Source organism: Lepidochelys kempii, chromosome 2, assembly GCF_965140285.1.
Source record: "Lepidochelys kempii isolate rLepKem1 chromosome 2, rLepKem1.hap1, whole genome shotgun sequence".
In the NCBI taxonomy this organism is placed as follows: Eukaryota; Metazoa; Chordata; order Testudines; family Cheloniidae; genus Lepidochelys; species Lepidochelys kempii.
The window spans coordinates 161,417,951-161,442,649 of record NC_136381.1 but is presented as its reverse complement, the minus strand read 5'-3'; the positions used below and the strand labels follow the sequence as shown (position 1 = coordinate 161,442,649).

Here is a 24,699-nt window from a genome sequence, read left to right as displayed (position 1 = left end):
CCCTGTTGCTGAAGAATGTGGGTGTCAATATGATGTCACACAGTGGAATTTCTGTTTGGTGTTTCGTTTTTTTAAATTTAGGAAATTACCCACAAAATGGACCACTGCTCCCTTGAAAATCCACTGGGTGTCTGGAGGGAGGGTATGCATAGCACACTCTGAAAATAGATGTTCCTTAGTGCTGCTGCCACCGACAATTTTTTTGAATGGCTAAGAGAAAGCACACAAAACACATCACCTCTTTATGGGAAAATGAGCCAAACCGGCTTTCCTTAACCCTCCTGACCACATGGAGTAAATTCAGCAAATGGAAGAACTCTAACCTTTACCATACAATGCGCCTCAGCCCCCAAGCAAGTCAGTCCCAAATATGCAGGAGTAACATGAAAATCTATTCCAATACTTTTTAGGAATAGAACCAGATTCACAAAAATGTCCAAAACCAATTGTAAAATGATTTCAGTATTGCAAATTGAAACCAGTGTGTTTTGCTACAAGTACTCATCCAGCATGTCAGACTACTGAAGATGACAATCACCAGGCAACAATACTTATTCTTGATGGTATATGATAAGTTTAATGACCAAACATAGCTAATGGGACTCCTTCCTCAGGCATATTGCAATTATTTTTATAATCCATTTGGAACAACGTTAACCTTAAAATCTTCCTAAAAGGCACAACAGCATTTTAACATGTTCAAGGTGGTTTATTCCCCAGCTCAGGATACGATGATCTGTGAATCCCTTTTTTTTTTTCCTTTTAGTTCACTCCAATACCACACAATAGGTTCCAATAATAGTAAAATCCTAAATCCAAATCCAAATAGTGCATAATCTGTGGATCTGATGAGATCATAGCAGGGTTTGGAGTCTGTTAGCAATGTGCATTCATCTATCAGTCATCTGCACATTTGTCTGTGACTCACTTGTGAGCAAGTGTGCTGTTTAGAATTTACCTTGAAAGATGATAAAGATCAAGCTAGAGCATACTTGAGTTAATATACTAATGTGTGTGTCTGGAGTACAGTCTCTTTTTTCTCGTTAGACACTCCTGGCAACAAGGATTGCTACTTTATCACCTGCTCTTGGAATTCTACCCTGTTCTAGTAAGCCTGTTCTATACTGGATTTATGTGACTGAGAACTAGGGGTTAAAATAGATTGAAACAAGATGAAGGAGCAGCAAACCGGAAAGAGGGGGAGCTGTGTGGACATCACAGTGCTCTCCAAAGCTGGGGAGAAGAATGGGAGTCCTGCATCTGCTATTAGCAGAGGAAGAACTGCACGCCCCCACTTTAATGCCTGCTGAGAACTGTAGGCTTGTTGGTAACAGATGTCCAGAGTTTAGCCTTGCAGTTATCATGTCCGCGTACTGAACACTAGAGAGTAATGCACACACATTCTCCTTCCGGAGAATTGCTACAGCTACTGCAATTTCAGTTTTATATAGTTTTTTCATGGCTAAAATGAATGTGAAAATAGAAAGATGGACATTTTACCAAGTGTACAGAAAAACGGGTGAATCCGCTGACTGATATGTTGCTACTCTACTGGAACATGTTGTTACATACCATTATGGGGATATGTCCAAAGAGACAATTGGAAGCCAGCTTGTGGCAAAAACAGCCATACCCATGCATACCTGGGTGATTAGTACTTGAGCCAGAACTAACTGTACACAGAGCTAGAGCAACTGTTAGCCAAATTGAATCTGCTATGGAAGATGTGAAAATAATTGCTCAGGGGACTACAGGCCATGTCCAAGTAGTTAGTTCATTAGCAGTGCAATCTCTCCAGACTAGCATAGGAGTTGCAGACAAGATGGTGGTAAACCACACAGTAAGCACTGTGTATCCCCGCACCTTTTTTTTTTAACGTAATAGATTGTCATGTTTAAATTAAGGATCTAAGGTGTATATATTCAGCTACACTAGATGCCCTGCAAAAAATGCCTAATGTCATGGGGTTGGAAAATCAGGGTATTCTGCTAATGTATGCTACAGCCATCATTCAGAAATCAGATATATGATATTTCTGTCCCTGATGATATTGTCTGGACTAATAAAAATACCTGCCTCTTATATAGTTTTTCATGAGAAGATATCAAAGGAGATTGGCATCTTTAACCCCATTTTACACATGGGGAAACTGAGGCACCAAGAGGCGACTATTGCAAAATAGTTTGGGCAAATATTGGTTTCTATTTTAATGTTCACAGAAATATTTGCATGGGTATTTGCAAAAAAGGAATTTTAAATTTGCATATGCAAGTATTTGCACCAAAAGCAGTAGTGTACTTCTCAAATCAAGAAGCAGGAACAATACCATACGACTTGGCTGACCAATCATAATTAACAAATAAGTGCAATTCACACCTGAGCAAAAGCCCAATGCAAGGTCTATGCATCACTTAAGTCCTCTAAACAGAGCTGAAGTAGGACTTAAGAGGCATATTGTGCTCTCTCTCTGCACAGTTGCAAATTTCACCAACAATGAACATGCTCAGAATCCCTGTTCATCCTTATTCCAAAGACTGTTTATAATGGCCCAAACATTACTATATACTGTTGAACAGCAGGAGAAAGTTGTCATCTGTGCATCTACATTTCACAAGCAGAAAGAAGAACAAAACTGGTTGGATACATTATTTGTATTGCATTATTCTCTCAACCCTAGTTTTGAATTGGGACGGTTATAGTTCACCTCTCCCTGTTCATGAATTACTTTGATATTTGCACCTCAAGAAAACACAGCTCACTGAACTGATGCTTGGTTTAGCTGTGCCAATTCTGCTTGAATTTATCTGTAATGTTTTCAGAGAGCATAGCAGAAATCTAAGCTACATTTGGTGACATACCTAAAAAACAAAACAAAAACAAAACACAGTCCCAGTGCTTGGTTGTCTTAATGCACAGCACTTGAATACTTGCAGAGGTCTATATTGTAATAGAGCTTTTTACTACTTTAACCCCTCAAGTTGTAAAAAACCAGCACTGGGTCCCACAGTTCAAACTGTAATACTGCACTGATGCACAAAGTAAAACTGAATAACAGTCATTTGTCCTTATTTGTGAGAGAAGCTGTGTCCCCGGAACTACAAAAGCCTTCATCTGATAACACAGTACAACGTAGTCTAGCACAACTGATTATACAAAACACAGTGACATAAACAAGATAAAAGTAAACAGTACACAAATACATGCCAGAGTGCTTACTTCTAAGAATTTCAGCATGGTCCTTTTCAAAAGTTTGTAAACTTAGGCTTGTACAAAAGAAAAGGAAAATCTAATTTTATCTCCAAACTTTACCATCCTTACTCATGCTGAGTAGCACCTTAGTTTGCAAATATCTGCACTGATCTACTACGCAGGATGAGTAAGGAAGAGAATCTACTCCAGACTGTGGAACAAAATGGCCCCTCTACAGATGTTATGATGTTGATAAATACGGAATGCTCTCCATCTTGCGCATGTACATCATCACGAGAAGATCTGTGCTTCTAATTCTCAATAAGTAAACTTTTCAAAAATTCCTAAGTGTATTAGGCGCTTATGTCACATTGAAAGTCACTGGGAATCTAAGGGTATGTCTACACTACGAAATTACTCTGATTTTACAGAAGTCAATTTTTGGGAACAGACTGTATAAAGTTGAGTGCATGCGTCCACGCTAAGCACATTAATTCGGTGGTGTGCGTCCACAGTACTGCGGCAAGCGTTGACATTCCAAGCGGGGCACTGTGGGTAGCTATTCCACAGTTCCCACAGTCCCCGCTGCCCATTGGAATTCTGGACTGAGCTCCCAATGCCTGATGGGGTCAAAAATTTGTCGCGGGTGGTTATGGGTAAATGTCGTCAGTCAACCCTCCCTCCGTGAAAGCAACGGCAGACAATCATTTTGCGCCCTTTCCCTGGATTGCCCGAGCAGACGCCAGAGCACAGCAAGCATGGAGCCCGTTCAGCTCACCGCAGCAGTTATGACCATTGTAAACACCTCGTGCATTATCGTGCAGTTTATGCAGAACCAGCACCTGAAAAACCAGGTGAGGAGGCGACGGCAGCGCGGTGACGAGAGTCATGAGGACATGGACCCAGATTTCTCTAAAACCTCGGTCCCCGGCAATTTAGAGATCATGGTGTTAATGGGGCAGGCTCATGCTGTGGAACACCGATTCTGGGCCCAGGAAACAAGCACAGACTGGTGGGACTGCATAGTGTTGCAGGTTTGGGATGACTCCCAGTGGCTCCGAAACTTTTGCATGCGTAATGGCACTTTCATGGAACTTGTGATTTGCTTTCCCCTGCCCTGAAGCACAAGAATACCAAGATGAGAGCAGCCCTCACAGTTGAGAAGCGAGTGGCAATAGCCCTGTGGAAGCTTGCAACGCCAGACAGCTACCGGTCAGTTGGGAATCAATTTGGAGTGGGCAAAGCTACTGTGGGGGTGGTTGTGATGCAAGTAGCCAATGCAATCATTGAGTTGCTGCTATCAAAGGTAGTGACTCTGGGAAATGTGCAGGTCATACTAGGATGGCTTTGCTGCAATGGGATTCCCTAACTGTGGTTGGGCTATAGACGGAATGCATATCCCTATCTTGGGACTGGACCACCAGGGCAGCCAGTACATAAACCACAAGGGGTACTTTTCAATGGTGCTGCAAGCACTGGTGGATCACAAGGGACATTTCACCAACATCAACGTGGGATGGCTGGGAAAGGTTCATGACGCTCGTGACTTCAGGAACTCTGGTCTGTTTAAACGGCTGCAGGAAGGGACTGACTTCCCAGACCAGAAAATAACTGTTGGGGATGTTGAAATGCCTATAGTTATCCTTGGGGACCCAGCCTACAATGCCCTGGCTCATGAAGCCGTACACAGGCACCATGGACAGTAGTAAGGAGCTGTTCAACTATAGGCTGAACAAGTGCAGAATGGTGGTAGAGTGTGGATTTGGACATTTAAAGGGTCACTGGTGCAGTTTACTGACTCGCTCAGACCTCAGCGAAACCAATACTCCCATTGTTATTACTGCTTGCTGTGTGCTCCACAATCTCTGTGAGAGTAAAGGGGAAGACGTTTATGGCAGGGTGGGAGGTTGATGCAAATCACCTGGCCGCTGAATATGCGCAGCCTGCCACCAGGGCGATTAGAAGAGTACAGCAGGAAGCGCTGCGCATCAGAGAAGCTTTGGAAACCAGTTTCATGACTGGCCAGGGTACCGTGTGACACTTCTGTTTGTTTTTCCTTGATGAAAACCCGCCCCCTTGGTTGACTCTAATGCCCTGTAAGACACCTGCCCTCCCCGCCTTCGATCACAGCTTGCTTGCAAAGGAAATAAAGTCACTATTGTTTAAAAAACATGTATCCTTTATTAATTGATTATAAACATAGGGAGATAACTCACAAGGTAGCCCAGGTGGGGTGTGGGAGGAGGGTAGGAGGGAAGGAAAAGGCCACTTCAAAACTTATTGAATGTCAGCCTTCTGTTGGGCTGTCCACTGAGGTGGAGTGGTTGTGTGCCCGGAGCCTCCCCATCCCGCATGTTCTTGGGCATCTGGGTGAGGAGGCTATGGAACTTTGGGGAGGAGGGAGGGCTGTTAAACAGGGGCTGCAGCGGCAGTCTGTGATCCTGCTGCTGTTCCTGAACCTCCACCAGACACTGGAGCATGTCCATTTGATCCCGCAGCAGCCCCAGCGTTGCATCTTGCCTCCTCTGATATTCCTGCCGCCACCTCTCATCTTTATCATCCCTCCTGTCCTCACGATTCATTGGCCATTTTCCTGTACTGTGCTACTGTGTCCCTCCACACATTCTGCTGAGCTCTGTCAGTGCCAGACAACTGCATGAGCTCAGAGAACATTTCATCGCGCATGCGGTTTTTTTGCTGCCTTATCTGAGATAGCCTTTGGGACATAGGAGGGAGGCTTGAAACATTTGCAGCTGCGGGAGGAAAAAAAGGGAGTGAAGTATTTAAAAAGATACATTTTATAGAACAATGGCTATACTCTTTCACGGTGAACAACACTATTCACATTACATAGCACATGTGATTTCGGTACAAGGTTGCATCTTGCATCTTATATTGAGTGCCTGTGGCTTTGGTGTTAGAGATCACACACGCAGTGCCAGGCAACAGAATTCGGCTTGCAGGTGGCCATGGTAAGCCATAGTCTTTCGGCTTCTGCAACCTTCATAACAGCAGCGCCCTCCTTTCCCATACCAAGCAAAGGCCCGTTGAGTTGGCCATTTAGTGCTGCAGTTTTCGTGTTAACATGCAGCAGCAGATACCAAACTAACCCCCCCTCATCCAATTCTCTGGGATGATCGCTTTACCCCTCCCCCCACCGCGTGGCTGGTATCAGGGAAGATGCCTGCTAGCCAAACGTGAACAGCTCAGCACCAATGCCCCCCCCACTGCTTGGCTAACTGCAGGGAGCATTTTTTTTCAGCCACTGGCAGACAGCCCAGTAGGAACGACCAACTCTGAATGTCCCCTTAATTAAATTCCCGTATTTCAACCAGGTTACCATGAACAGTATCACTCTGCTGAGGATAACACAGAGAGATAAAGAATGGATGTTGCTTGAATGCCAGCAAACACCAGGACCATATGCTGCCAGGCTTTGTCATGCAATGATACCAGATTACTCGCGACTAGTATGGCATGGTAAAGTGTCCTACCATGGAGGACAGAATAAGGCTGCTCTCCCCAGAAACCTTCTGCAAAGGCTTTTAGAGTACCTCCAGGAGAGCTTCATGGAGATGTCCCTAGAAGATTTCCGTTCCATCCCCAGACATGTTAATAGAGTTTTCCAGTAGCTGTACTGGCCACGAATGCATTCCAAGTCCTCAGTGCAAATTAATCATTAAAAAACGCTTGCTTTTAAAACATGTATCACATTTAAAAAGGTACACTCACCAGAGGTCCCTTCTCTGGCTTGGTTGGGTTGGGAGGGTATTTCTGTCAGGGTGATAAAAAGATCCTGGCTGTCGGGGAGAACTGTGTGCTGAGTGCTCTCCTCAAGCTCGTCCTCCTCCTCCTCCTCTTCCCCGTCCGCAAAATCCTCAGGCATGGCGGAGAGTACCCATCATCGGAGTCCATGGACAGGGGTGGGATAGTGGTAGCGGCCCCCCCTAGAATTGCATGCAGCTCAGCGTAGAAGTGGCATGTTTGGGGCTCTGTCATGGAGCATCCATTTGATTCTTTGGTTTTCTGGTACGCTTGTCTGAGCTCCTTAAGTTTCACGTAGCACTGCATTGCATCCCTGCTGTAGCCTCTGTCCATCATGGCCTCGGAGATTTTTAAAATGTTTTGGCATTTCGTCTTTTGGAACGTAGTTCTGATAGCACAGATTCATCTCCCCAAACAGAGATCAGATCCAGTACCTCCCGTTCGGTCCATGCTGGAGCTCTTTTTCGATTCTGGGACTGTATGGTTACCTGTGCTGATGAGCTCTGCATGGTCACCTGTGCCGATGAGCTCGCCTGACCCAACAGGAAATGAGATTCAAAAGTTCCCGGGGCTTTTCCTGTACACCTGGCCAGTGCATCCAAGTTCAGCATGCTGTCCAGAGCGGTCACAATGGTGCACTGTGGGATAGCTCCCAGAGGCCAATACCGTCTAATTGCGTCCACACTAACCCTAATTCAAAACGGCGGTGTTGATTTCAGCGCTAATCCCCTCGTGAGGGAGGAGTACAAAAATCAATTTTAAGAGCCCTTTATGTCGACAAAAATGGCTTCATTGCGTGGATGGGTGCAGGGTTAATTCGATTTAACACTGCTAAATTCGACATAAACTCATAGTGTAGACCAAGCCAAAGATAATTACTAACAATTCTGAGATTGCTTCAGCTAGCTCCTTAAGTATCCAAGGATGAATTTTATCGTTCCCTGCTGACTTGAACACATGTAAATTATCTCAATATTCTTTAACCTGTTCTTTCCCTATTTTGGTTTCCATTCCTTCCCAATTGTCAGTAATATTAATTGTGTTGAGTATCTGGTCACCATTAACCTTTTTAATTAAGACTGAAGGAAAACAGACATTAAACACCTCAGCCTTCTTGATGTCATCCATGATTAGATCTCCTTCTCCACTAAGCAGTGGACCTACACATTCCTTTGCCTTTATCTTGCTCCTAATGTATTCATAGAAACTCTTCTTATTGCCTTTTCTTTCTCTTGCTAAGTGTAACTTATTTTGTGCCTTTGCATTTCTGATTTTGTCGCTACGTTTGTGTTATTATTTTGTACTCCTCCTTAGCAATTTGCCCACATTTCCACTTTTTGTAAGATTCTGTTTTGATTTTCAGGTCATTAAAGAGCTTCTGATGGAGCCATATTAGTCTCTTACTATTCTTCCTATTTTTTATTCGCATCAGAATAATTGGCAATTGTATGTTTAATATTGTTCTCCTTGAGAAAATGCTAGGTCTGTCTTATGAACTCTTTTTTCCCTTAGATTTTCTTCCTGTGGGATCTTACCAAGCTGTTCTCTGAGTTTGTCCAAGTCTGCATTTTTGAAGCCCATTGTCCTTATTCTGATGCTCTCACTCCTTCCTTTCCTTAAGATCATGACATCTTTCATTTCAGGATCACTTTCTCCCAAATTGCCTTCCATCTTGAGATTTGCAACCAATTCCTCCATGTTGGCCAGACTCAAGTCTAAAATGGCTACCCCTCTAGTTATTTTCTCCACTTTCTGAAAAAAAGACATTGTCCCCAATACATTCCAAGAAAGTACTGGAAATTCTGTGTTTTGCCATATTACTTTTCCAACAGATATCTGTAGTTAAAATTCCCCATTACTACCAGTTATTTGCTATTTACACCTACACCCTACCAATATATTGACTATAGGCACAATCCATTTAATTGTTTTAGTGGATTCACCCCACTAAGCTACATCACCTCTGTTTTATCCAGACAGAGCATCAGCGAACTCATTCTCATCTGGGTCAATGCCTTGAGTAGGCAAACAAGAAGATGGCACCATCTGGATCTGATGAAAATGAAATGAATGGGTTGAATGTCCTGAGTATACAGATGGCACCATAGCCCAAACCCTCTCACTGTATCTCATAATAGCATCATACGTATGTTGCCTGAGTGGAATTCTTTTCAGTCTTCAGATACGAGGGCCCCTTGGGTGGATGAACAATTAATCCACACCAACCCCCTGCTGACCTTCCAGAAAGGGAAAAATAGAGCCATAGAAAAACAACCCCATCCACCTTGCCAGATCCCACAGGCACGTCTGCAACATCTGTTGATCAATAGTAGAAAGAGGCAGTGGATGTAATAAATCAACATGGACACTTACAGAGTGTTGATTAACTAGTTCCCTCCTTAGCAACATTAGGGAGAGCAGGAAAAGAAAGCCCAGGATCAGTAATGGGCAGTCAATAATTGTAATCTCCAACTCAGGATTTCTATTCTCAAGGAGTCTGCAAAACTCACGTATTTCATAAAGAGCTTTTAGAAACATGTATATAGTTTGTTTTTTAAGTATCAAAAAAATTCCAATTTTTCTGAACAACCATACAGAAATTTCCAGAATAAATCCCCACTACATAGGCCTAAGAACTGAATTTAATGACTAAGCTTAAATATGGATTTAAACTAGTCATGTCCAAACCAGGTTCTAAGGCAGTTTGACCCATCAAACCGTGCTAAAAATAAAATCAACAGGAGAAAAGGAGACCCCCCCAGCCCTCAAAACCAAACCAAACCATAAAAACTTTCAAGCCATACATCAGAAAGAAGCAGTGAAAGGAAAGGGAATTAAAACACGGGTTAAAATAAAACAGAAAACACCTCTCCACTCCCACCCCATTTTTTCCTTGGCAGGTTACCTTTAAATGATGTTTTGATGTTATTTTCAGTTTGATGTTTACGCCAAACTTGTGGTTATTTGGTCTGTAGTCACGGATTTAGAGAATTGGAATGGTCATTACTACGTAACTGAGGTGAATTGATTTGAGTACTCATTAATGTGTAGTTCTGCACTTCAAAGTGACTTAAAATGGCATTTGGGGGTTCCCTGTTTACTATTACTCAGTCACGCCATGGCATGGCCCATTTGGTCCCTGTCCACCCCAAACTGTGCTTGAAGGGAGCCCTTTGCATCTGGCCCCTTTTCTGATTGCATGAAAAGTCTGTTGGGGGGGGGGAAATCAGATGCCTCTAAGGCACAACCCTTCCTTGCCATGGATCTACCTCTTTCTACCCCACCTTCCTGACCTCATGGAAGCCGCTCAGCAGATCTAGGATCCATATGAGAGGGAAGAAGATTGAGCAGCCCCGGTGCATGCTGGGGGTGGGGACAGGGGATGTGTGTCCTCCCACTCTCTGGCTCCACTGAGAACCTCTGCAAAAAATAATAGAGAAAGGCGCCACTATGGCTAGGGGGGTTCCCTGTTAAGGTGATTCCAAGGACCCTGCCCTCCTACCTACCCCGCCCCCAAGGCATCTGTGCTAATCCCTGGAAATCTGCCAGGTTTGAGGGCTAGCCCTGCAAACTTTTCTACAGAGGGTACCGCCTCCATTGGGTTGGTATGGGGGATCTGTGCCAGGGGATTCCTCACAAAGTATTCCTCTCCCAAAGCTTCCTGCCCCATCGCTTTTCTGTGGAATGGGGTATTGTCTGGGCCCAAACGTGCATTTTACAAGTACAAAGTGGTTCTGAAGGAGTTTTAGTTTGAAAATCTCTTCAGCTGTCAATTAAAAACCATATATATCCAAATGGCCTGATCTGCTATGTGTAGTATTGCCAGGCCCAGGCATTCAAACTTCTTGACTCAGGCTCCAAAAAGTCATGAGACTTTAAAATAATAAATGTTGGCGCTTTTTTTTATCTGTCTTCATTGTTTGAGCATTTAGGGGTCATGTTTTCAATCTTTTCTTTGCAACCATGGGGGCTGGTAACTTACTTTTCTTTTTTTTAATTACCTGAGAATCTCAGCTTTCACATGGTGCCAGAAGCTTAGGCGTCAAGAAAAACAGCAAAATGTCACAAGAGAGCTAACACCACTGTAAGAAAATATTCTGCTGGCACAATTTCCTTGGTGGCACTGACGTGGTAAAGGGCGTGTATTGTGGTACTGTATGTTCAGATGAAAGGAAAACAGTGGTGAAAAATGTGTTACAGAAATGGAGGGAACAGAGCACAGTTACAGAGGGAAGCAGAGAGAGACAGTGGGATACTTTATTTGTATCCCCCAAAATTTCCAAATTAATTAGAATAAAGCAGTTGTGTCCAAACCTGTGGCCCATTAGGCTCTGAACTGTGGCTGTTGAGGGTGACGGTGTTAAGAAAACGTGTTTGACTATGAATATGTCTTGCCCTCTGATTTATGAAGTCGAGTGTTTGAATCAGCCTCATTTAATACTGAGAGGGTTGGGGTTACCAGGTCCCCATCAGTGCTAGGAGCAGCTCTGGTGTGAGCTGGGAGTGCTTTGATCAATTGCTGTCCCTTTCTTATTGTATCTGCTCAGCAGCTCCTCCTGTGGGCATCTTGTTGCATCACAAGGGAGGGGAGAGGAGAGGGAGAAGAGAATATTTCTGCTTGATTCATTACCTGCAATCCTGCCAGACTGTGAGAGCCCAAGAGAGAGCAGGACAGGGTGCTCAACTAGTTCTGCCTGAGCCTAGGGAAATAGAACTATTGATTGGGGACCCATGAGGTTTTTGAAATAATATGTTCATTCTTCAGGGTGAAAAGGTTAGCTAAATCTGTAATGAAGTAACCAACAAGCTCAACAAGCTACCACAATTAGCGGTTTAACAGCCTGCTTGACAACAATACTGTACATCAATTTATTCCCATCTGAAACTGTGCGACCCTTCTGACACTGATGATGAATAAAATTATGTTACTACCATTCATGTAAAGGCAGCATGCTTCCAAATAACCCGCATAGTGAAGTCTTCTTTTTAAAAAAACCCAAAACCTGTTATAAGAATGTATTCTCTGGGATTCAAACACAACATTAAAATATGATGCTCTTTTCAATGGCTATCTGCAAAAGGAAAATTCCTGTGAGAAGAATCAGCTCCCAGTGTAACAAAAATGCAATCCAAACCAGGCCTTCCTGCAGATCAAGAAATCCAAAGAAACACATTTTCTGTGCACTAAAACAAATGCTCCCTTTTCCACTGTTAAAATAATTCCAGGAAACAGAAAGAAACACGAACAGTAAACAAGGTCTGTGTTTGTGCAATACCTAGCACAACTGGGTCCTGGTCCGCGACTGAGGTTCCTAGCCGCTACTGCAATAATACAAATATTATAACAGCAGCAGCAGCAGATTTCATTAATTTTGAAACAGCAGCGTTCGGATAAGTGGCATCAGAGTGGAAATCAGATTCAAAATACAGAAAACAGAGATTATATTTTAAAGCTACTCTGAGTTTTAAAGCTTATGATTCTTACCCATATTTTCGACCCAAAATGTTTTGGTTTTTTTTGCTCTTTGCAAAACTGAAAGTGTGTACACAAATCTTTCCAAGTTTTAATCCCACCTGAATTTTGAAGCTGAGATTTTGAAGACTGTATATACTTAGACACGTAGTTTAAACACAACCTTACTACAGATTGTAGTTTGAAGAAAATACACTGTATAATCAGGTTGCTGCTTGCCAGACTTCACACAGTAACTGAGATATGTATATATGGATTTTGGCATGCATACTGTAGGCAATGTTTTGAAAATGTTGTACTACGTAATGTATTTATTTGATGTTTTACCTACAAACAAGAAGTAACAGACCTTACATTAGGGTCCTGCAGACTGGAGGCCTTACTGGTATTTACAAATGATGTGTCTTCTTTCCCCACCTGCTAAAGGAAAGAGCCATAATTTAGTATAATGTCAACATATTTATGTATATAATTATAGTATGGTATATATTTATAGTATAATATATTTACGATATAACTATTTCTACAAGTATCAAAATAGTTTCTATGTATAAAATGCCAGTTGTGCCCAGATTTAAAAAACAAAATTGTTTTGTTTTTCATTTACTTCTGTTGAGATTCATTTAAAAGTTGATCAGCTGCAGAATACAGGCACAGTATAATAATATTGTGGGAAGATGATCTTTTTGGAAAAACGTGGATATAAATGCACATTCCATAAAATATTTGAGCATAAGTAGTGGAACCATTGAAACCAAATATACCCCTTTTTCTTCTGTTTAACCCCTCCCCAAAACTAAACTATGTGCAGATTATTTCCAGCTGCATATCCACAGCCTAATTAGAATCACCATGCCAACTCTCGTAATTCTTCAGACATTGAAAAATTAATAGAAAAAGTAATACCTCAACAAACAGTTAGTCTCTACATAAAATCCACAAAAAGCTTTCCAATCTGCCATTCCCCTACAAGCCGCAGACCTGGTCTCTTTTGTATACTTTGTCTACAAATGCTGGAAAAACAACTATGTATAGACATAATATTGCTTAAATGAAATTGCCAGACAAAGCAGCCCAGCAACTAATTTGACTTAGCCGTTTATTACTCTTCAGTGTAGATCCAAGACTCCAATATCCACATATCACCAGCGCAATATTGTACCTGGTCCCCATCCACTCTACTAATACTGTCTACAAACACTGGAGTATCTCCATATCTATAGTAGACTAGAGGGGCGATGACTTTACCTACTCTATTTAAAGGATAGAGAGGAGTTAGTTGATTTAGTTGGGGATTGGTCCTGCTTTGAGCAGGGGGTTGGACTAGATGACCTCCTGAGGTCCCTCCCAACCCTGATATTCTATGATTCTACGATAGTGCATACAATATATTACCTATTGTATTATTTTTTCATTGTTTATTAAAAACAACAACACTTAACATGTAGATTTTTTTTATACTTGGAGCACTTTAGAAATTTATAATTAACCTACAAAATTGACTGGAAATACTTAAAGAAAAGCATCTACACTATGCCTAGTTCACATTGGGCTGGGTATGGGACATAGCAAAAATTAATTCTTAAATTTATGACATTCAAATGTTTAGGTTTTTTTTCAAACTACAACCTGTAGTGAGGTTGTGTTTAAGGTCTATATATTCACAATCGAGCTCTGTCTTAAAATGGTTTTGTTTAGGGAATGAGGAAAAAAACTGAATCACAGTTACCGTAGGTGGGCTGCAGAAGTTAGTACTTTGCTCTTTAATATTTATGGCAGGTGATGATGCTTTACATAAAACTGCTGTATGTCTGAATGTTGAAAATATGAATGCAGCTGTCAGAGACTTAACACACAGTCTCTTCTGTCCAAATGATAATATCTTAATCATGTGCATTGTTAAATGATAATTAGCTAGTTTCTTACTATTTGTCAAACTGACTCTTTAAAAATCACAAATTTTACTTTATTCCAATATTAGAATTACCAAATTGAAAATGGAGAGTGAACTGAATTTTAAGACACACTTGAACATAATAATAGAAAATTGAGTTTCATTATTGAGAATGGAGCACAGGAAGATTACAAAAGTCAACAATTGTAACGGCCAATTAAATTATTAAAATTCCATCTACTTCAGCAATATGAGATGAGTGTCCCCTTTAGCCAGCTATGGGAGGGATCCAGAATATTACTGGCTAATAACGGTTTCCCCTGATCCTGTGACAGTAAGATGACATCTACACTTGGAGCTAAGGGTGTGATTTGCAGCTGGTGTAGACATACTCATACTCGCTCTCAGTGAGCTAGGATGCTAAAAATAGTAGGGTAGCATCAGTAAGCAGAGGCCTGGGCTAGCTGCCACAAGTTCAAACTCGCCCAGATCCTCTGTGAATGCACCTGTGGCAGCTAATCCATGACATTGCTCATGCTGCCCATGCTATCGTGGCAACAATACTATGTTTAGCTCGATGAGAGCTAGCACAAGAATACCCACACAAGCTGGGAATCACAGCTATAGCTCCAAGTACAGATGAAGCCTTAAGCCCAAGGCCATTGCTACCTCCCCAGCATGGATTTACATTGGAACATGCTAAATGGAAGGTCAGGAAAAAGGAATATTCGTAAACATTATTTTCTACATATTGAGAGCTTCTTCATTATTATTTTATGCTAACCAGTGAGCAACTTCCTCAGCACATCTGAAAGTATCTAACCCATAACTTGAAACAAGAACTATATACAAGGTAAAATTCCCATAGGAGTGTCCAGATTGTTGGAGCTCCTAGAAGAAATGCAAATATTATGACCAAGATTCATCTCTCTCTTTGGGGACACCCAACAAATCTGAAAAAGGAGTTTTGTCTAGAACCACCCATCTGGTGGGAAATTTATATCAGCAACTAGCCAGAGAGGTCCCTGTGGACTACTAAACTCAGGAACCTTCATTGTTAGAGGCTCTGACATCTACATAGTAACGATGTCTGAAGACAGAAATGCAGCAACATGTGGCTGCTCAGCACACTTCTTCCACGGAGGCAGATTCTCTCTCTGACCAGAAGTCAACCATGCTATAAGAGGAATGAGCTTTAATGCCTGTGGATTATGGCAGGCCATCTAGTACATACGCTTCCTTTGGACACAGTCAGATCCTTTTAAGTATTATCAAAAGGGAAACAGCCTGGCCCTTCTTTCAGCCAGATTATAGGAGAAATAGGGAACCCAGTACTCCAAGCTCTTTGACACTATGGATCCTAATGCCATCCCATAGGATGCCAGGCTCTTTCCTTATCTGAGACTGGCCCAGGGCAAAGAAAAATGAAATTAATGTTCTGATTTCAATGAAAAACAGTTTGGATAAAACTGCCAGCAGGGTTACAAGTTACTTTATCATTGGGGAAACACAAGACAAAGGAAGTGACAGGACAGAAGCACTAGCTTGCATGCTCTCCACAGATAGGTGGTTTCCAAGAAAAGCTACTGTTATTGAAAGCCAAAATAAGGATGCCAAAGGGAGAAGTCCAGAACTTAAGAAGCACCAAACAGACTCCAGTTGCTTAAGCGATCTGCCTAAATTTCACTAAATTATGCGCTTCTGATTTCTAGAGATGCTGAGCACCCACTGCTCCCATTGCTGCTGAGCCAGGATTTATGGCATGCCCTTCTTTAGGTTCTCCTCTAAGCACAAAGAGGATCCTCAACCACTGCCTGGGGGTGGAAGGAGAGTGGGAATCAGATATCTAATGATCGTCTCAGAGTTCCACTGAGGTAGGAAAGCTCTTAGGAGGAGCTGGGAGTGCTTTCTGGGAATGAGCCCATGTCTCCCAGCAGCTGAAAGACTTGCCTAGCAGATGGAGTCTGCATAAACCTGAGCTTCCTCATTATGTTGATGACCTTTTCCATTGTTTATTGTGCTGGGCTGAGCATCCACCTACAAACTGTGTGACTGTGATGGAGAGGGGCCGGAGGAGTACACAAGGTTCACCGCAGTAGTCAGTAGTCCTTTCTATGACTAATTAGACTAGGACGTAGGCACAGGAGACCCTGCAGGGTGACACTGTAGTGCAGGCAAGCAACAGACCCAGTGAGCTATTGTGAGGCATCATGGATCTCAAACTCATGTCCGCGGGTCCCCAGGCAGCCCTAATACCACAGCAAACACCTGGCAACTCGCGGATACCAGCAGGGAGTCTGGGCTGGTGAACCCTAGCTCACCATAAGCACTGCTCACAATGGTCCCAATTGGAGGAGACTTGCAACCAGAGTCATTGTTTAAGCCAGAAGGCGGCACAGGAAGTTGTGAATGCCAGCTGTCTGCTTTATCGGCTTCTGCTGTTTTGCCTGATTCCTGCCTTCCTATCCTGTTCCTCCTGGTCTGCCTTGTTCCAGATTACATCCTGCTGTTACACCCACCCCTGGCTACTGATTCCAGCTCTGACCCTCGGCTCAATTCCTGACTCTGACTCATGGCTTGACTCCCGACTCTGTCTCTCTCTATCTCTGACCTCTAGTTCCTGACTCTTGTTCTGACCACTAGGCCGACCACCACTGCTCTGACCACTAGGTTTGACTGCCTATATCCCTGTTCACAACAGCTATACTCTGTGTGTGTGTGTGTGTGTGCGCCCCGCTTCCTAAACAAAAAATCCACTTAGTGTTTACACCACCTTATTCCTGTCTCTTCGTTATCACAAGAGGCATTATCGTCAACATTATGCCAGTTCCACATAAGGAACATCTTGTTTTCCCCTTCTGACTTTGTGAATCAGCCCAAAGGTTGACTGAAGCACCTGATCCCATTCAAAGGCAGTCAGGTTGCTGACTGGGGGAGAAAAGGTTCTGAAAGCAGATTTTTGGAGGTTCCTGATTATGCGAAAGGGAGGGGGAGCAACACCCTTTTCAGATTGCTGGAATCCTCCAAGCAGAAGGACAGCAACAGCAATGGCTCAATGGCCCTGACTGAAAAAAATGCTTCCCCCTGCACGTCTGCTGGTCTGAAATGAAACCGAGGAACTCTGAAGCGCATGGGATATTTTTCAGTTCCCTGCTAACATACCCAACCATGATCTCATCATATTTCATAAGCTAAGCAGCAAGGTCACTGGGAAAAGAAGCCTCCAAGGAAAACCCTGGTGCAGGAAGTGTTGTTGGTATTTTAGCAGATAGGACTCTTCCCTTGGGATCAGAATAGCCTCACGGTCAGCTCTTTGAGGTAGGACCCATCTTTTTGTTCTGTGTTTGTACACTGCCCTAGTACAACAGGATCCTGATCCATGACCGAGCTCCCAGGTGCTATTGCATGGCAAATAATAACAAATAATACTTGTACCATTCAGTGTTAGCAGGCACTGAATTACTAAAAACCTTTTCTGATGAGAGGCAGAACTGAGGTCTTGATGTGTGGTCATAACAATCTTGTGGCACTTTTTGCTAGTCTGTCCCTTAGTGTCCTGGGGATTTTTTTATTCACCCTTGACTACTTTAACTGAACAAAGTTGTCATCATTTTTTGTCACTCCTTTTTGAGTAGAGTTGCTGATTCCCTTATAATGGTTGCTGTATTCCACCTAATGATGCTCCCCCATCCTACATTCCCTTAAGTCCTATCTTTCTGTACCTCTGCCTCCCTTTATTTCCAGCCTGAGACTCACTTTTAAAGTTAAACAAATCTGTTTCCTTTGACAGACAGAATATAGCCAATTTGAATTATAGCCATTTAAATTCCATTGTTATGAACAATTATAACTGATGTGATGTCACATTCATTGGAGTTGAGAGTATCACAACAATTGCTTCTTTTTACTTAGCTTGGAATTTGAGAGTGAGTTTTATTGGTCATCCAAGTGGGTGACTAACAGCAATGGCTTTAGCAAGGCATTGTGCAAAGAGCCCTGTACAAGCTTCTTTCTCTAATATAAACAAACACACACACACACACACACACGGCACAGCACTTCAGCCCGGACCTGTTATTCTCCTGTTCTGGGTCTTTTAAATTGAGATTGTCAAATTATGCAGGGATGTGCGATAAGCACAAGGAAGACCAAGAAGATATCAGCAAATTTGCATTATTTCCAAGCAAATCTTGGGTATAAAATATAATCCATGATGGAGGACAGACTGACATGCTTGAAATTTTCATCATTTCACAATGTTTGAGTAGCCATCTAGCAAAAGGCAGGACCTCCTCCAGGCATCCAGAGATATTTATCCAAGTCCTGTTATTTTTCACATGAGTATAAATCCCCCAGTATCTTTCCTGTACCAAACTCATTTTCTCTTGTGCCCTTATTATGATTTCCAGAAATGAATAAAGCACTTAAAAGCCAAATCATATAGATAGTATTGCAATATATTTCCTTGCGGCAGCCTTTTGGGAAAATTTGAAAACCACATACATCAACTTCTTTGGGCACTGCAACTTTGAAGAGTCTTTATAAATAACTGACAGTTTAATTACTCCTTAAAGGACTACATGATGAAAAGGCAAAGGCCAACCAAAGATATAGTTAGGAAAACCACTGATGAGTTTCTCCTCAGCTGTACTCCTTTGCTACTTTAAATAATGTGTTGATCCAATTTTTGTTTGCATTTCATAGAATCATAGAATATCAGGGTTGGAAGGGACCCCAGAAGGTCATCTAGTCCAACCCCCTGCTCAAAGCAGGACCAATTCCCAGTTAAATCATCCCAGCCAGGGCTTTGTCAAGCCTGACCTTAAAAACCTCTAAGGAAGGAGATTCTACCACCTCCCTAGGTAACGCATTCCAGTGTTTCACCACCCTCACAGTGAAAAAGTTTTTCCTAATATCCAATCTAAACCTCCCCCACTGCAACTTGAGACCATTACTCCTCATTCTGTCATCTGCTACCATTGAGAACAGTCTAGAGCCATCCTCTTTGGAACCCCCTTTCAGGTAGTTGAAAGCAGCTACCAAATCCCCCCTCATTCTTCTCTTCCGCAGACTAAACAATCCCAGCTCCCTCAGCCTCTCCTCATAAGTCATGTGTTCCAGACCCCTAATCATTCTTGTTGCCCTTCGCTGGACTCTCTCCAATTTATCCACATCCTTCTTGTAGCGTGGGGCCCAAAACTGGACACAGTACTCCAGATGAGGCCTCACCAATGTCGAATTTGTTGCACACAGAACAAAATGTAGCATGAAATACGATCAAAACACATTCTGAGGGGTACATCTCCAATGGTACAATATGTTCCAGTAGTTCTAGGCAAGGCTAGTTAGCACCGTTCAACTTCACATCTTAGTTTCTTACATTAAGATTATATCCTAGCCCACAGATGGCAACACACATCTCAGAGCAAAACTACATCATTGGTATGTAGGGTTTTGTTTGTTTGTTTGTTTGTTTTTTTAAGAGGTAAGGGAGAGAGAAAAAAGAATAAGGTAATCTGCAGTAGTCTGAAAATATTGCATAGATATTAACTTGTGAACAAGTTTTAATACTCTCTTTGTACCAAATTCTAGCATCATGTTCAACCCCCGATGAAGTCACTGCCATATGATCCAAATTTATTCTTCTAGGTTAGAGATAAGACATCAGATTCACTCTTGTTGTAATTTCATGGACTTTTGGGCCCCAAGGAGTTGGGACTGCCTATAGGGGAAGAGGAGGTGAAGTGAAAACTAATGGAGAAAATAAGCATCTATTGTAGAAGGCACACTGGATAAGACCACCACATACCGTTCCAGCCAAGAGACGAAAACCCAGTCAAGGTAATTCTAAGTTTGCACAGGAGTCTGTATTTAACGCTAAAGAAAATCAGGATTTGCTTTGGGCCAAACTAGGTATGCATAGCAATCAGAGTCCTCCATCAGCTGGGCCATGAATTGACCACTCCTCTGATTAATCCCTCCATTTCAACACTGAGCCCTGTAAACTGTAAGGGTTTTAAATGCTGCTGGAAGCTGGTCTTTTCTATTCATGCAGCTCTTTGTTGCTGGTTTGATACTGCTCCTTCTTAAAACGAGCATGTGATCTGCAGTCTGTCAGCTATGAAGTGTTGGACGCCCATGAAAAAGTTTGAAGGGTGTGTTGCAAAAGAGTGCTGGTTTACTATTGCAATACAGAGACTGCGCTGAGTGTTCTGTGGAACCCACAGCCTAAATTTCCACAATTTGTGTGGGTTCATCACATTTTTCACCAGTTAAGGTGTGCATCTGCACACACTCAGACGTACTCCACCACACCTTGCAGCTTGATTCTCAAACTAACATTTCTGTATGGAAATATTTCTCTCTTCACGAAATAAACAAACTCATTCATGTTAGTTTCTTGCTGCTCCAGAACTCTTAACATTTATGCAGAAGTGTGAGTAATCTGTACCATAAGCAGATGAGTTTTAGATCTCTAATTCAGAGTCACAGCTTTTAGGAAGGATAAAAAAGTACCATATAGGAAAGAAATAAACAGCTCTTCTGCATGACTCCAGAATGGAAATTGAGTTCAAATCTCCCTTTTCAGCTCCTATTTCAAACTACATTGTATAATTTCCTCCCACTACTTATGTTTGAAATTGCAGAGATTGGAACTATGTATTTCAGTGTTTCTAAGGCACCTGTCCCCATGGTATCTAGTTGCCATGAGGATACTGATCTGAATGAATCAAAAAATCAGCATTTCCATCCCCAAACTCACTTCCCTCTGCCTTTCCTCTCCTGCATCCGCCCGCCCTCCCCCCCCGCCCCTCCATTGTCAGGAACTGCTAATGAAGAGCTTCCTGTTCTACTGACTACAGTGGGTGCCTTTATGAACTGGTCATTTCCTGATGGTACTGGTGTCCGGTACTGGTGTCCGGACACCAGTACCATTTCCTGATGGTACTGGTGTCCGGTACTGGTGTCCGGTATTTGAAATATTCCTTGCTTTTCAAATGGGAAATTATTACAAACATTACAAACAACAATGAAATAGTTACTTTAGATAAGTGGAAATTTTTTAAGAGCACCCTCTGGTACCAGTTCCAGCAGTGTCCCATTAGTGAAAATGTTTCACTGATGCTTCTGTTACTAACTGGACAATGCAAATGTCCAGCAAAATCTCCTAAAGTACAGTACATTGATGGGGAGCTCAAAAAGGTAAAGGATCTTTCAGGACTTTTTAAAACCAACCTCTGATAGGTGTCAATTTCACTTTAGATAAAGAGTGCACTGTATGTATGCAAGTGAGAGAGACCAGCTCTGTTCTTTCTGCTTCTAGGATAAAGAACTTCTCACCGGCATGTAATGTTACATAGTAAACACAGAGAAGAGGCACATGCTGTAGATGACAAATACAGGCTGCTCTTGCTTGAAATCTCTGTATAGTGCTGTAAATTTGTCCTGTGCTTTACAGAACATAGATGAGATATATTCCCTGCCCCAAAGAGCTTACCATCAAAATTAGAGAAAACATTGGACAACAGATCAAAAGTAGGAGGAGACTGGGGTTTGCGAATGATGAGAAGGAAGGAGATGCAACTTCTTAAAGATGTGGTATTTAAAAAAAGGATTGGAAGGAGATGAGAAGGTGCATGGCAGAGGAAGAAAGAGATATGGTTTAAAGTTTATTGGACAGTATGATAGATGGGATGAAGCCAAGAGTAAGACTAGGAGATAGAGAGAAGACAGACAATAGGTTTGGGAAGAGCACAGGGAGCTGGAAGGATAAAACTGCTGTCCAAAGTGGTCTGCGGTAAAGAAACGATCACTCTTTCCCTGCCCACTTAAAGGATCCTCTAGCAGTAATCTTGGTTCCCACCTCAAAGAGATCAAAATTATCTGTAGGAAGGCGGAGAGGGGAACCATTGCTGTAGACAGCACTGGTCTGGCTGACATATTGGGTAGTCAGTCTGTGCTACCCTCTTCAGAGTCACCTGACTGCTGCCCTACTTCCCTACCCCCCCCCCCCAACCCTTTGGTAAGGAAGAAGCAGCAAACTTGTCTCTCCCCTTTTAGGTGGGAAATTAAGTGATCAAACAACACTCAGCTGATTTTCCCTTCTCCTAGCAGGAGAACAAAAGGCCATTGGCAAAGTATACAGATGCAGTGAGCAGATAGCTTTTCTGGGAAAAGTGGGTGACATAACAGATGCAGTTTTATTGCATGCCAGACAGACAGCTTATTCCCCAGCAGCACCACCCCTCCCCTTCCATGCTGGCTTTGTCTCTAGGTGGTGGAGGATGTGCTGTTCTCTAGCTCCCCCTGGATGGGTAAATTCCTATGCTGCAGATCTTCATCCATCTATGGTGTTTACACTGCCCCATTACCATAGCATCTGTTCATCTCACAATCTTTAATTATCTTCACAATACCCCAGTGCAGCAGGGAACTGAAGCATAGAGATACCTCTCCAAAGTCACACCGGGAACTGTGGCAGAGCAGAAAACTGAACTTGAGTTTCCTCAAAGGCAAAGGCAATATCCTAATCACTGGACTATCCTTCTTAGGCAACCATTGCTATATGACTTTCAAGCTGCACTATGTCAATAGTCTTCAGCAACACATGCTACTTCCCTCTCTGTTTGGAATTTCATATGATCTCCTCTCATGAGGCCTGGAACATGGATGCATATTTAATCCATACTGAGTGCTAAAGTTTTTTGGGGAAACGTGTCTACATTAAGAAAAGACTAGCAGACTTACTTTCTTCTCTGATACCCGTTCACTACATAACTACAGTAAAAGAACAATGTTACAGATATGTAAAAGCAACTCAGGATGATGTAATTTGGAAAGGCTCTGGGGAGTGGGCGGGGGAGCAGATCAGGAGAGATGGAAGAAACATGTTTAAAAAATTTTCTGTGCAGCTACAAACACGAATAATTCTTTACTATGAATATGTCAGCACACAGTGTTAACATGCGTATAACTGCACAGTTGAACATAACTAAGCATAGTTGGGGAAAACGCAAATACAAGATGTGTCGGGCAACATCCTTGAGAAACAGACACAAAGGCATGGTATATGCATGAAAAAGAATGGCTAGAATTGAGACATTCAAACAGGAAACATACTGTAAAATAGCGCAGTTGTCATAACATCAGATTCAGAGAAGACCGAACTGTTTTTTAAAAACACATCATAAAATTTACACTGCCTGTTCTAGAAATCTCTAGCAGACTGAATAACCAAGGTTTAGCTGTCTTAGACTTCCATGGCTTTAACTGCATGAATTGCAATTTAACTGTCAGATGAAAACTCTGCCAGGGAACAACAATGAGAAATGTACAAAGATGGTTGTTACAAGAAAATTCTTTGGCGGGCAAGTTGACCTGTCAGATGAAACAAAAACAACAAAGAGTCCTTGTGGCACTTTAGAGACTAACAAATTTATTTGGGCATAAGATTTTGTGGGCTATAACCCACTTCATCAGATGCATGGAGTGGAAAATACAGTAGGCAGGTATAAATATACAGCACATGAAAAGATGGGAGTTGCCTTACCGAGTGGGGGGTCAGTGCTAACAAGGCCAATTCAATTAGGGTGGATGTGGCCCATTTCCAACAGTTGACAAGAAGGGGTGAATATCAACAGAGGGAAAATTCCTTTTTGTGATACTAACGAGGCCAATTCAATCATGGTGGATGTGGCCCATTCCCAACAGTTGACAAGAAGGTGTGAGTATCAACAGAGGGAAAATTATTTTTTGTAGTCACTCCCAGTCTTTATTCAGGCCTCATTTGATGGTGTCAAGTTTTCAAATCCATTCCAGTTAATTCCAGACTGGGAGTGGTTGGGTCACTACAAAAAATAATTTTCCCTCTGTTGATATTCACCCCTTTTTGTTGGAAATGGGCCACATCCACCCTAAATGAATTGTCTTTGTTAGCACTGACACCCCCCCCCACACACACACACACACTTGGTAAGGCAACTCCCATCTTTTCATGTGCTGCATATTTATACCTGCCTACTGTATTTTCCACTCCATGCACCTAATGAAGTGAGTTATAGCCCACGAAAGCGTATGCCCAAATAAATTTGTTAGTCTCTAAGGTGCCACAAGGACTCCTCGTTGTTTTTGCTGATACAGACTAACATGGCTACCACTCTGAAACCTGTCACCATGGAAGAAACAGATTAACAGAAGTAGTAAAATAGTGTGTATCCAAAGGAGATTATTAACACACACACACACACACAAAGTAACAGAAGTAGCTAATGACAGGATTCAATAACCCTCTCTCCCTTGTATTTCTTTTCTTTCTTTCTTGTTACGGAAGATGACATTATCCTTATTTCACTAACTACATTCCAAAAGAATTACATAG

At 42.3% G+C, this 24,699-nt stretch overlaps 1 protein-coding gene across 6 annotated transcripts in view; it reads right to left on the bottom strand.

Moving 5' to 3' along the window:
* The window catches only part of EPB41L4B (erythrocyte membrane protein band 4.1 like 4B), a 246,907-nt gene that overhangs the window by 51,916 nt on the left and 170,292 nt on the right, over positions 1 to 24,699 (bottom strand). For 5 of the 6 annotated variants that reach the window (XM_073332657.2, XM_073332653.2, XM_073332656.2 and 2 more), the window contains one exon: positions 12,777 to 12,847. In XM_073332657.2, coding sequence (XP_073188758.1) covers positions 12,777 to 12,847 — 71 coding nt within the window. The remainder of the gene's footprint in view (positions 1 to 12,776; positions 12,848 to 24,699) is intronic. The other variant, XM_073332654.2, reaches the window with a different exon arrangement.